Source organism: Bos javanicus, chromosome 3, assembly GCF_032452875.1.
Source record: "Bos javanicus breed banteng chromosome 3, ARS-OSU_banteng_1.0, whole genome shotgun sequence".
Lineage (NCBI taxonomy): Eukaryota > Metazoa > Chordata > Mammalia > Artiodactyla > Bovidae > Bos > Bos javanicus.
The window spans coordinates 17,286,763-17,299,882 of record NC_083870.1 but is presented as its reverse complement, the minus strand read 5'-3'; the positions used below and the strand labels follow the sequence as shown (position 1 = coordinate 17,299,882).

General features: G+C 43.5%; 1 protein-coding gene across 2 annotated transcripts in view; it reads right to left on the bottom strand.

Annotated features, from left to right (window-relative positions):
• Positions 1 to 377: 377 nt before the first annotated feature.
• PGLYRP4 (peptidoglycan recognition protein 4) overlaps positions 378 to 13,120 on the bottom strand; it is a 26,365-nt gene continuing 13,622 nt past the window's right edge. For both annotated transcript variants that reach the window (XM_061405928.1, XM_061405935.1), the window contains 3 exons: positions 9,856 to 10,054; positions 3,942 to 4,060; positions 378 to 2,787 (listed from right to left, as the gene is read on the bottom strand). In XM_061405928.1, the coding sequence (XP_061261912.1) occupies positions 2,609 to 2,787; positions 3,942 to 4,060; positions 9,856 to 10,054 (497 nt within the window). In that variant the 3' untranslated portion in view covers positions 378 to 2,608. The remainder of the gene's footprint in view (positions 2,788 to 3,941; positions 4,061 to 9,855; positions 10,055 to 13,120) is intronic.

Genomic DNA, 13,120 nt, shown 5'->3' with positions numbered 1-13,120 from the left:
TCACTTGTGTTCTTTGTATAGGAAGAGCAGAATGGGGGCTTTTTTCTTTCCCCTTTTTACAGCTTTTCAAATAAATAAGTGGATTCAGGTTTTCCAAAGGTGATTGGTTAGGCATTTTGTATCATTATGAACTTATGAATTTAAATTTAATGAGCTCAGACCCATAGAAATTATTGTTGCTCTCAAAGCTCAGCTTGTCCCATTGGGTAGATAGTAGACATTGGAATTCTCCCATTAGGCAGCAATCTCCCAAGACCTTTTGACCCAAACTGAGAAAATGTTTTTTGGCTTCATTGTTATCTGATATGAGAAAATGTTTCACACTTATCTTGCACATTTTCTATCCCCAGACACAAAATCAGTTGTTTCTCCAAGAACTTTTGATTTCTTTTATTGGGATATTGTAATTTCAGCTCACAATCTGGTGCTAACTTATTGCTACTGGATTGATCACAGTTTCCAGACCTTTCACCAGACAGTGGTTAAAAACGTTAAGATGAAACACTTCATGAGTTCATAAGTACCTCGTGAGTTTATCCTTGTATTTTCAATTCAAATCCAGGGCTCTGGTATATTACTTAACCTCTTCTTTTTCCACCCTGAGAATCTTACTTTCAAAAACACTGGGGATGATGGAATTAGAATATCACATATTTACTCATTTGTTTGATCCCACATCTCACAGTAAACTTTCATGCAAAAACAATACAAAGATTAGCACCAACAATATAATTACTAAAATAGCTTAAAAGCAAATTTTCAGACACTCTTCTCATTCCCTCCACATTTTTTTCAGTTCTATAATCTGCTGCATTGTTAGCACTCACAACCATTACATACTATACTCTCACTTTGATAATCTTCATTTAGTCTTAATTTACAAATACACATACATTAATATTTATCTCTGGTCATTATGTTAATGTCTTATTTTGGTTGTTTGAGGTCATTATCTTGTAGATTCTTAAGGAAGGGCTCATGAGACTCTATTCCCAGAGTTCTTACTTGTTGATGAGACTGTATCTGTGACCTTTGTATTTGAAGCTCAATTTTATTGACTATAAAACCCTTGGATCACATTATCACATTTTTTCCTTACATTTTAAATATATTCTTCCATTTTTTTCCCTAGCTGAAAATGTTGTCATAAGTCTGATGACATTTTTCTCTTATTTGTCACATTTTTGGTTTTTATCCTGAATGCCCAAAGGAAATCTTTTATTGAAAACCCGTTAGTTTAATGCACCCTGTAATTCATCTTTTTAAATCATTTTTTTAAAATACAAAGCAAAGTAAAAGCAAATTTTCAAAACTTTTTTTTCAGGAAGGTTTTCTAGAATTACAGTTTTTGTATTTGTCCTATTCCCTTATTTTCGTTTTCTTGTTTAGGAACTTCAATTATACATACCTTGTAACTTCTTTGCTTATCAACTATATTGGTTACTTTCCATCTAGTTGTTTTACTCTCGTTTTTTATTTCTTTTGGATTTTTAATTTTTTTCCTTTATTTGATTTTCGTTTTCTTCTAAGGTATTATCTGTTATGTGCATTTACTTTTTATCTTCCTTATTTTACCTGGTCATTTATGAAATGGTTATTATATTTCTTACTCTCTCATGAGTTCTATTACCCAATTTCTCATATTTTACACTTGTAGTTAATTTTTCTTTCCTATCTTACATGATTTTCTTGATATTTTTAGCTGGATCTGAAATGCTAGTTTATAAATTTTTATCTCTGAGCATCTCCTGTGTGGGGAGGTGCTGGGTGGCCTGTGTGGACACAGCCTAGGCCTGGGTCTGGAGTAGTGCATGGTCCTGTCCTCACAGGGGTATGGGAGGATGGGGACATGGGACCCTAGAGACAAGCAACCAGAGCCGATTCTGAGCCTCAGATTGGAAAAGAATGGAACAGAGAGAGTGCTGGCAGGATGAGGGACTGCCCAAGGTCCAGCAAATCTTGCCCAAAGAGGGTATGTCCAGCAAATTGGAAAGGGGAGCAGGGACTTGGCCCACTCCCCTTTATTCATCTATTTCTCCAAAAAATATCTGTCTCATCTTCTGAATTCTAGACACTGCTGAAGAACTGAAGACACAGACATGAATGAAACTGGACAACCTCACAGCCCAGTGGAGAGAATATCTATAAACAATTACTGCCCTGAAATAAGGGCTGCATCCAGATTTGGGCAAGGCAGAGTGTGAACAGAGAGGAGGGGCTGGGACATTGACCTGGGTCACACTTCATGAGGCTGGGGGCTGCCAGGCAGACGGCAGGGGAAGGCACACCAGGAGAGGGGTGTGCACCAGGGCACAAGAAAGCTCACCTGGCTGAAGACACAGGTGGCAGGGAGAGGAAGGTGAGAAAAGAGGGAGACTGGCCCAGGCTCAGAGGGCTGGGAACATCCAACCACAGGGTTTAAGGGGCTCTGGGAGATGCTGGCAGGAAATGATCATACTAACCTGAGGCAGGAGGGACAGGATGGGGCTAGCAAGGAGAGGATACAGGTGTTGAATCAGAATGGAGAGGAAGGGGAGGACCAGCAGGTGGGGTTGGGGAAGGGGATGGGGGTGGGGACGGGAATGGTCTTGGGCGGAAAAGGGGCTCCCTAGTGTCTGAAATGAGGCCAAGTCTTAATGATGTTGTACAAAGCCCGCCCAGGAGACAGAACGTTGGTCACATCACTGTGCCCCACCAGCAGGTAGTGGGGGACCAGGTGCCCCTTGACCACGGAACATCGGATCAGGTTCTGGGCTGCCTCCAGCGCTGCGGCATTGGGCGGGGAACCTGCAAAACACAGCAGACTCATCAGTTATAGGATTCCCAAGCTTGTTCCAGGGCAGGACACACTCCCAGATCCCCCTAACCCACCTTTACCACCAAACTGGTACATTTCACCTTGCAGACAGATAGAAACCAAGTCAAGACTTTAGATTCCTCAGCATCAAAGTTCTTCCTGAGCCAGAAGAGCAGAGCCTGAGATACAATATGCAATCATTCTGGGGCTGTACAAAGCCTTTAGCCTGGTAGTTCTACAGGGGACAGTCTAACCCCCCAGGGGACCTTTGGCAATTTCTAGAAACACTTTTGGTTGTCACAGTGAGGGGGATGTTGTAGGTATCCAGTAGTTAGAGGCCACGGATGTTGCTAAGTATGCTACAGTGCACAGGGCAGCCCCAATGAATTATCTGACCTGAAATGTTGATAATGCTGTGGTTGAGCAACCCTGCATTAGCCATGGAGTGTTTTCTTCACCTTCACATTCCCAGCATCATCCCCAGGCATATTCCTGGCTCACCCCTTCCCCTATCCAAAGCCCGATTTAGTATTAGCCCCCAGGGACATAGCCTTCTCTTCCCAGAGATTCCACAAAAGGCCCCTGAGCTTAAACAGACTCCGATCAAATCTCTGAGCAATGGCAATTCTCAGCGTGCACTCTGGATGCAGATACGGGGCTCGTCTGTGTGTTTGGCAAATAAGGCAAGTGTCCACACGTGGATGTCATGGTAAAAATTTATCAGAAACATACACAAAAATCTTCTTTCCTTGTCTAATGTGTCTTGGATATCAGAAGAGAGAGGCATTTACTTGGGTGTGAAAGATGTAAATTTAGGGTGGAATTCTGTCTCAGAGGCCACCTCTCACACTGAACTTAGTTCAACATCAGATCTGAAGCGGGCAAGTCCAGCACTGCTTGCTGCTGCTGCTGCTGCTAAGTCGCTTCAGTCGTGTCCGACTCTGTGTGACCCCAGAGATGGTAGCCCACCAGGCTCCTCCGTCCCTGGGATTCTCCAGGCAAGAACACTGGAGTGGGTTGCCATTTAAATCCAGCACACACAGCCACTAAAATGATACCTGTGTCTGACACCACTGTCTTTCATGCCAGATGCTTTCCCTCAAATACCACACAATGACCACTACTGCCAGAAGCATCCACTTACCAGAGAAGGTGCCCATAAAGGCGAGGCCCAGGGCAATGTCATTGTAGCCAGAGGTGTGGGAACCTTGGACACTCCAGCCTACTCCTTCATAGATGATGCCATCCTGGCCCACAAGGAAGCTAGAGGACAGCCAGGGGAGATGGAGAAGGGCATGAAAGAGAGGCACTCTGAGACTGTTCCATTCATTCATTCATTCTTGTCTACTCATCAGACATTGATTAGCTTATCAAGTTTTAAACACTGTAACAAAAAAGGAGTCCTTGCCAGTGTCATGCTGGTCAGCCAGCTCTCATGGGCATTGATCTCCCACCATGGTTGATCTCAGCCTACCAATGATTTGACAAAAGTCTTAACAACAATCCTCTCTCATGAGCCCATGGGCCTCAGCACAGCACCACTGTCGCAGGTAGCTCACAGACTAGGAAGAGTGACAGCTTTCAACCCCTGCAACCCTACCTCACCAGTGAAACTGCTGCCCCCAGATGACCTACACCTCCCCTCGACTAAGGTCACACAAAGAACACTTCCCCAACCTTGCCTTCCCTGGCCTCTCTGTTCAGGAGGTCCTGCCAATCCCCGCCTCTTCAAACACTCTTAGTTTCCGTCGCACCATACCCTCCCAGTTGCTTCTTCTCTGGCTGCTCCTCATCATCTCATCTTCCTGTGTCCTTCCCTGCACCTAGGGGGTTCCTTGGGATGCAGCCTTAACCCCCCTCTTCTCACTTGACACACTGTCCCAGGACTAACCCATCTACTTCCTTGGCTTCAGCTGCCATCCGGAAAGACCATGAACCCACACCTGGACCCACCTACTCCCCTTGCTGGGCTCCTGATCTTGGTGAGAAATCCCACCATTCCCTCCTCCTACTGGAAATAATTCTGCATAGCCGGGCCCAGCAAAACACATCCTGATGGGCAATAGGTGTTGGAGGAAAAGTTTCCTCCTGTCTTGAAAACGGTGTTACTATCAGGGATTGGAGAGAGGAGAGGCAGTCAGCCCAGGAGTACATATCAAGCAGTGGTAAACCCATCTAAGGCAGGGTCCCTGCACATAGCTGTTCTGGGCTTGGGGACAAGTAGGGACTAAAATCCAGCTCCACTAGGGCTCCTTTGATTCACATGCACAAATATGCCATCTGGGTTACTAGACACCCACCCTAAGATTTAAAATTCTGTGCAGTTGTTTCTGATAGGACTTGTTGTTGTTTTTCAGATGCTAAGTCCAAGATATTAGATAGTATCTAACCCCAAACATCTTATCTTCAGTCTCTGAAAGCATCCTTCAAAAAGTCTCCACTCTTCTGTTAGGTCAGTGTGTTCTTTATAAAAGGATTATAGACTTTGCCGTTAGAGAAATCCAAAGGTACTGTCTGGACAGGAGAACACTTCCCTGACCTTGCCTTCCCTCACCTTTCTGTTCCAGGAAGAAAGAAAGTGGAGTCGCTCAGTCGTGTCTGACTCTTTGTGACCCCATGGACTGTAGCCTACCACGCTACTCCATCCATGGGATTTTCCAGGCAATAGGACTGGAGTGGGCTGCCATTTCCTTCTCCAGGGATCTTCCCGACCCAGGGATTGAACCTGGGTCTCCCACATTGTAGACAGATGCTTTACCATCTGAGCCACCAGGGAAGCAGCTATGCTATGCTATGCTAAGTCACTTCAGTCGTGTCCGACTCTGTGCGACCCCATAGACGGCAGCCCACCAGGCTCCCCCGTCCCTGGGATTCTCCAGGCAAGAACACTGGAGTGGGTTGCCATTTCCTTCTCCAATGCATGAAAGTGAAAAGTGAAAGTGAAGTTGCTCAGTCGTGTTCGACTCTTAGCAACCCCATGGATTGCAGCCCACCAGGCTCCTCCATCCATGGGATTTTTCCAGGCAAGAGTACTGGAGTGGGGTGCCATTGCCTTCTCCGACCAGGGAAGCAGAGGTCCTGCCAATTCCCACCTCTTCAAACATTCTTAGCTTCCATTGCACCACACTCTCCCAGTTGCTTCTTCTCTGGCTGCTCCCCGTCACCTCATCTTCCTGTGTAAGGAAAGATGTCCTCCCCAAGGAGGCTGATACTTTCCAGATGCAAAGGAGAGTCTAACATGAGGGAGACAAACTTCAGGTTGGTGCTGAACTGAGAGACAGAGCCTAAGCTGAGGAGTGGGAGGTGATTATGTGAAAAAGGCATAATCTTTAGATGCTCCTTTCTACGGGTTTTACAATCTTCCCTGCATTTGATGTTCTATAGTACCTTTTCAGCAGAGCCTTGGTCTCCATCATGTCAATATCTGATCGTTCAAAAGGACACACAGTCACACTACTGTCCATAAAGGAGATAACCAACAACGACCTACTGTATAGCACAGGGAACTATACTTAATATTGTGGAGTCATAACAGACATCCTCGCCAACAACACAAGTGATGACTCTACACATGGACATCACCAGATGGTCAACACCAAAATCAGATTGATTATATTCTTTGTAGCCAAAGACGGAAGAGCTCTATACAGTCAGCAAAAACAAGACCAGGAGCTGACTGTGGCTCACACTATGAACTCCTATTGCCAAATTCAGACTTAAATTGAAGAAAGTAGGGAAAACCACTAGAACATTCAGATGTGACCTAAATCAAATCCCTTATGATTATACAGTGGAAGTGACAAATAGATTCAAGGGATTAGATTTGCTAGATAGAGTGCCTGAAGAACTATGGATGGAGGTTTGTGACACTATACAGGAGGTGGTGATCAAGACCATCCCCAAGAGAAAGAAACACAAAAAAGGTGAAATGGTTGTCTGAGGAGGCCTTACAAATAGCTGGAAAAGAAAAGAGGCTAAAGTCAAAGGAGAAAAGGAAAAATATACTCATCCAAATGCAGAGTTCCAACGAATAGCAAGGAGAGATAAGAAAGCCTTCCTCAGTGATCAGTGCAAAGAAATAGAGGAAAACAATAGAATGGGAAAGACTAGAGATCTCTTCAAGAAAATTAGAGATACCAAGGGAACAATTCATGCAAATATGGGCATAATAAAGGACAGAAATAATATGGACCTAATAGATAACATAAGCAGAAGATATTAAGAAGAGGTGGCAAGAATACACAGAAGAACTATACCAAAAAAAGATCTTCATGACCCAAATAACCATGATGGTGTGATCACTCACATAGAGCCAGACATCCTGGAGTCAAAAATCAAGTGGGCCTTCAGTTCAGTTCAGTTCAGTCACTCAGTTATGTCCGACTCTTTGCAACCCCATGAATCACAGCACACCAGGCCTCCCTGTCCATCACCAACTCCTGGAGTTCACTCAGACTCACATCCGTCGAGTCGGTGATGCCATACAGCCATCTCATCCTCTATCGTCCCCTTCTCCTCCTGCCCCCAATCCCTCCCAGCATCAGAGTCTTTTCCAATGAGTCAACTCTTCGCATAAGGTGGCCAAAGTACTGGAGTTTCAGCTTTAGCATCATTCCTTCCAAAGAACACCCAGGACTGATCTCCTTTAGAATGGACTGGTTGGATCTCCTTGCAGTCCAAGGGACTCTCAAGAGTCTTCTCCAACACCACAGTTCAAAAGCATCAATTCTTCGGTGCTCAGCTTTCTTCACAGTCCAACTCTCACATCCATACATGACCACTGGAAAAAACCACAGCCTTGACTAGATGGACCTTTGTTGGCAAAGTAATGTCTCTGCTTTTCAATATGCTATCTAGGTTGGTCATAACTTTCCTTCCAAGGAGTAAGCGTCTTTTAATTTCATGGCTGCAGTCACCATCTGCAGTGATTTTGGAGCCCAGAAAAATAAAGTCTGACACTGTTTGCACTGTTTCCCCATCTATTTCCCATGAAGTGATGGGACCGGATGCCATGATCTTCGTTTTCTGAATGTTGAGCTTTAAGCCAACTTTTTCCACTCTCCTCTTTCACTCTCATCAAGAGGCTTTTTATTTCCTCTTCACTTTTTGCCATAAGGGTGGTGTCATCTGCATATCTGAGGTTATTGATATGTCTCCCAGCAATCTTGATTCCAGCTTGTGCTTCCTCCAGCCCAGAGTTTCTCATGATGTACTCTGCATATAAGTTAAATAGGAAGCATCAATACGAACAAAGCCAGTGGAGGTGATGGAATTCCTGTAGAGCTATTTCAAATCTTAAAAGATGATGCTGTTAAAGTGCTGCAGTAAATATGTCAGCAAATTTGAAAAACTCAGCAGTGGCCACAGGACTGGAAAAGGTCAGTTTTCATTCCAATCCAAAAAAAGGCAATGCCAAAGAATGCTCAGACTACCACACAATTGCACACATCTCATACATTAGCAAACTGATGCTCAAAATTCCCCAAGCGAGGCTTCAATAATATGTGAACTGAGAACTTCCAGATGTTCAAGCTGGATTTATAAAAATCAGAGGAACCAGAGATCAAATTGCCAACATCTGTTGAATCACAGAAAAAGCAAGAGAGTTCCAGAAAAATATCTACTTCTGCTTCATTGACTATGCTAAAGCTTTTGACTGTGTGGATTACAACAAACTGGAAAATTCTTACAGAGATGGGAATACCAGACCACGTTGCCTGCCTCCTGAGAAATCTGTATGCAGGTCAAGAAGCAACAGTTAGAACCGGACATGAAAAAATTGACTGGTTCCAAATTGGGAAAGGAGTATATCAAGGCTGCATATTGTCGCCCTGCTTATTTAACTTAAATGCAGAGTACATCATGAAAAATGCCAGGCTGGATGAAGCATAAGCTGGAATCAAGATTGCTGGGAGAAATATCAATAGCCTCAGATATGCAGATGACACTACCATTTTGGCAGAAAGCAAACAGGAACTAAAGGGCCTCTTGATGACAGTGAAAGAGGAGAGTGAAAAAGCTGGCTTAAAACCCAACTTTAAAAAAGCTAAGATCATGGCATCTGGTCCCATCATTTCATGGCAAATAAATGGGGAAACAATGCAAACAGTAGAGACTTTCATCAAAGCCATAGTTTTCCCAGTAGTCACGTGTATTTGGGTTGGACCATAAAGAAAGCTGAGCACTGAAGAATTGATGCTTTTGAACTGTGGTGTTGGAGAAGACTCTTGAGAGTCCCTTGGACTGCAGGGAGACCAAACCAGTCAGTCTTAAAGGAAATCAGTTCTGAATATTCATTGGAAGGACTGATGCTAAAGCTGAGGCTCCAATCCTTTGGCCACCCAATGTGAAGAACTGACTCATCTGAAAAGACCCTAAAGTTGGGAAAGATTGAAGGCAGGATGAGAAGGGGATGACAGAGGATAGGATGGTTGGATGACATCACCGACTCAATGGACATGAGTTTGACCAAGCTCTGGGAGTTGGTTATGGACAGGGAAGCCTGGCATGCTGCAGTCCATGGAGTCTCAAAGTGTCAGACACAACTGAGTGACTGAACTGAACTGAATAACTTATTAGGGAAAAGAATCTGAAAAAGAATATATATGTATGTATAAAACTGAATCACTTAGCTGTACACCTGAAACTAACAAAACATTATAAACAGCTATACTTCAATTAAAATAATAAAGACACACATTTTGAGAATGTGCTCAAGGGAGATGACCACCCCTTAGCTACATCCTAAATAAGGCCTACCCAGGGCTTGGTGAGGAATCCTTCAGTGAGAAGGACCACCTCTCCTATGCTGCTGCTACTGCTGCTGCTGCTAAGTCGCTTCAGTCGTGTCCAACTCTCTGCGACCCCATAGATGGCAGCCTACCAGGCTCCTCTGTCCATGGGATTTTCCAGACAAGAGTACTGGAGTGGGTTACCCTTGCCTTTTCCGCTCCTATGCTGGGCTCTCAGTAAATATTAGCTCCTCTTCTCACTCCTTTCACAGGCTCAGTATCCACCCCCATGGGAAGAGAAGCCTTCACAGCCTCAGGCACACTTACTTGTACCCAATATCACACGACTCCCATCTATCCATGAAGGAGGACTGGATATCTTGGACCAGCACACGGCATTCATCAGACTTGTTGCAGGTTCGCCCCGCGGTGTGGATAATGATGACATACTGAGCTGGCTGGTTCATCTTGGGGCAGTGGGCCTCCCTGGCATCCCAAGCAGACCGCTGGACAATAAGTGGGCAAGCTGTAGTGGGGCAAAAAATGGATGTGAGGATTTATTGTGCCTGCTCAGGTCACCCACCTCACTACTGAACATCCTGCCCACCCTCTTGGCATCCTGCCCTGACCATGACTACGGACCTGGAGAGCCCAGCAGCTCCTGGTGGCCTATCTGGGAACAGGAATTGCGTTCAAGATGCAGGAGCTAAGAATCACCAGTTACAACCCCAAAAATCAGAACCCAAAGGACAATGGGAATGTTGATCTTGAGGGGACATGGATGCTTTATCCCAAGTGCAAAGTGTACTTATTTATCTGAACAACTGTCATGTGTGTGTGTGTGTGTGTGTGTGTGTGTAACAAGGTCTTTTTGGAGAAATCAATTGAATTTTCATCTGAAAACATGTCTTTAAGAATCACTTGTAACCTGTGGCGGATTCATTTTGGTATTTGGCAAGACTAATACAATTATGTAAAGTTTAAAAATAAAATTAAATAAAAAAAAAAAAAAGAATCACTTGTAGTCCACAAAACTCTGTCAGTGTAAGCAATTATTAACACTGACAGATGACACCATCCAAAGGCAGAGACCAAACTCACTCCAAGGTCTAATACAAAATTCCAATTTTCTTTAAAATTCTATTTAAGTCCAAGAAAAGGTGAATAGTGCCTATTAACTATACTGTTTGTTTACGCCACACCATGTGGCTTGTGGGATCTAAGTTCCCTAACCAGGGATCAAACCGGGACCCCCAGGAGTGAAAGCACAGAGCCCTAACCACTGGACCACCAGGAAACGCCCTTCTAACTGTCCTGGTTTTGATGTTGCTGCTTGTTAAACTCCAAATCTGCTTTTAATCTTCCTTGAATTATGTTAAACTCTTCCTTTAAGTCAATACAAGTAATACCTTAAGCTCTTTGGTCTATTAATGCAGCTCTATTGATAATTTTTGTATTCAGAAAGGTGTGCATTTGTGCCTTGTGTTTGTATACCCTATCCCTCGCCAGGCTTTTTCCCCCTCATAGCACTTTCACCACTTCACCATGGAGCACACCAACTATCTCACTTGTTTGTGTTCTTATTGTGTTTCTCTACCATCTTGATGGAAACTTCACGAGGGCACTGCTGTTGCACGTTTGCTCTCTTGATACATCCTCAGTGACGCGCAGGTGCTCAGTAAGTAACTGATGTAGAAATGAGTGAACACACGGCGGACTATGCAGAGTGCCATGCCTCTATCACTCTAGGAATCTGAGGGGCAAGTAGGTGACCTGGAGGGTCCCTCTCAAGGTTTGCCAGCCCTAATGTTTCAGAGAGTTGGGTGACCAGTTGCCTATCAGAGGACTCCAGTGAAAAAGACAGCTTCTTCAATAAGTGGTGCTGGGAAAACTGGACAGCTACGTGTAGAAGAATGAAATTAGAACACTTCCTAACATCATACACAAAAATAAACTCAAAATGGATTAAAGGCGTAAATGCAAGGCCAGAAGCTATAATGTTCTTAGAGGAAAACATAGACAGTACACTCTTTGACATAAATTGCAGCAAGATTCTCTCTGACCCACCTCCTAAATTAATGGAAATAAAAACAAAAACAAACAAGTGGAAACTAATAAAACTTAAAAGCTTTTGCACAACAAAGGAAACTAGACAACATGAAAAGATAAACAGCAGAATGGGAGAAAATAATTGCAAACGAAGTAACTGACAAAGGGTTCAGTTCAGTTCAGTTCAGTCGCTCACTCGTGTCTGACTCTTTGTGACCCCATGGACTGCAGCACTCCAGGCCTCCCTGTCTGTCATCAACTCCTGGAGTTTACTCAAACTCATGTCCTTTGAGTTGGTGATGCCATCCAACCATCTCATCCTCTGTTGCCCCCTTCTCCTTCCGCCTTCAATCTTTCCCAGCATCAGGGTCTTTTCAAATGAGTCAGCTCTTCACATCAGGTAGCCAAAGTATTGGAGTTTCAGCTTCAACATCAGTCCTTCCAATGAATATTTATTTCCTTTAGGATGGACTAGTTGGATTTCCTTGTAGTCCAAGGGACTCTCAAGAGTCTTTTCCAACACCACAGTTCAAAAGCATCAATTCTTCAGTGCTCAGCTTTCTTTATAGTCCAACTCTCACATCCATACATGACTGCTGGAAAAACCATAGCCTTGACTAGATGGACCTTTGTTGGCAAAGTAATGTCTCTGTTTTTTAATATGCTATCTAGTTTGGTCATAAATTTCCTTCCAAGGAGCAAGTTTCTTTTAATTTCATGGCTGCAGTCACCATCTGCAGTGATTTTGGAGCTCCAAAAAATAAAGTCTGACACTGTTTCCACTGTTTCCCCAGACAAAGGGTTAACCTCAAAAATACATAAGCAGCTCAAACAGCTCAATATCAGAAAAACAAGCAACCCAATTAAAAAAAAAAAATGGCAGACATTTCTCCAAAGAAGACATACAGACGGGAAATAAACACATGAAAAGATGCTCACATCACTAGTTATGAGAAAAATACAAACCAAAACTCCTGTGATGTATCACTCATATCAGTCAGAATAGTCATCATCAAAGAATCTACAAACAGTAAATGCTGGAGAAGGTATGGAGAAAAGGGAACCCTGCTGCACTGTTGATGGGAATGTAAATAGATACAGCCATTATGGAAGACAAATGGAATAGTATGCAGACTCCTTAAAAATCTAGGAATAAATCTACCATATGACCCAGAAATTCCACTACTGGGCATATACCCCAAGAAAACCACAATTATAAAAGACACAAGTACCCTAATGTTCACTGAAGCAATATTTACAACAGCCAAGACATGGAAGCAACCTAGATGTCCATCAACAGATGAGTTTGTATTAAAAGAAAAAAAAGGTTGTGGTACATTTACACAATGGAATATTATTCAGCCATAACAAGGAATGAATCTGAGTCAGTAGCAGGGAGATAGATAAAGCTAGAGCTTCTTATACAGAGTGAAGTAAGTCAGAAAGACAAAAATGGGTATCATATAGTAACATATATATATGGAATCTAGAGGAATGGTACTGATGAACCTAGTAGAGAACAGACTTGTACACACAGCAGAGG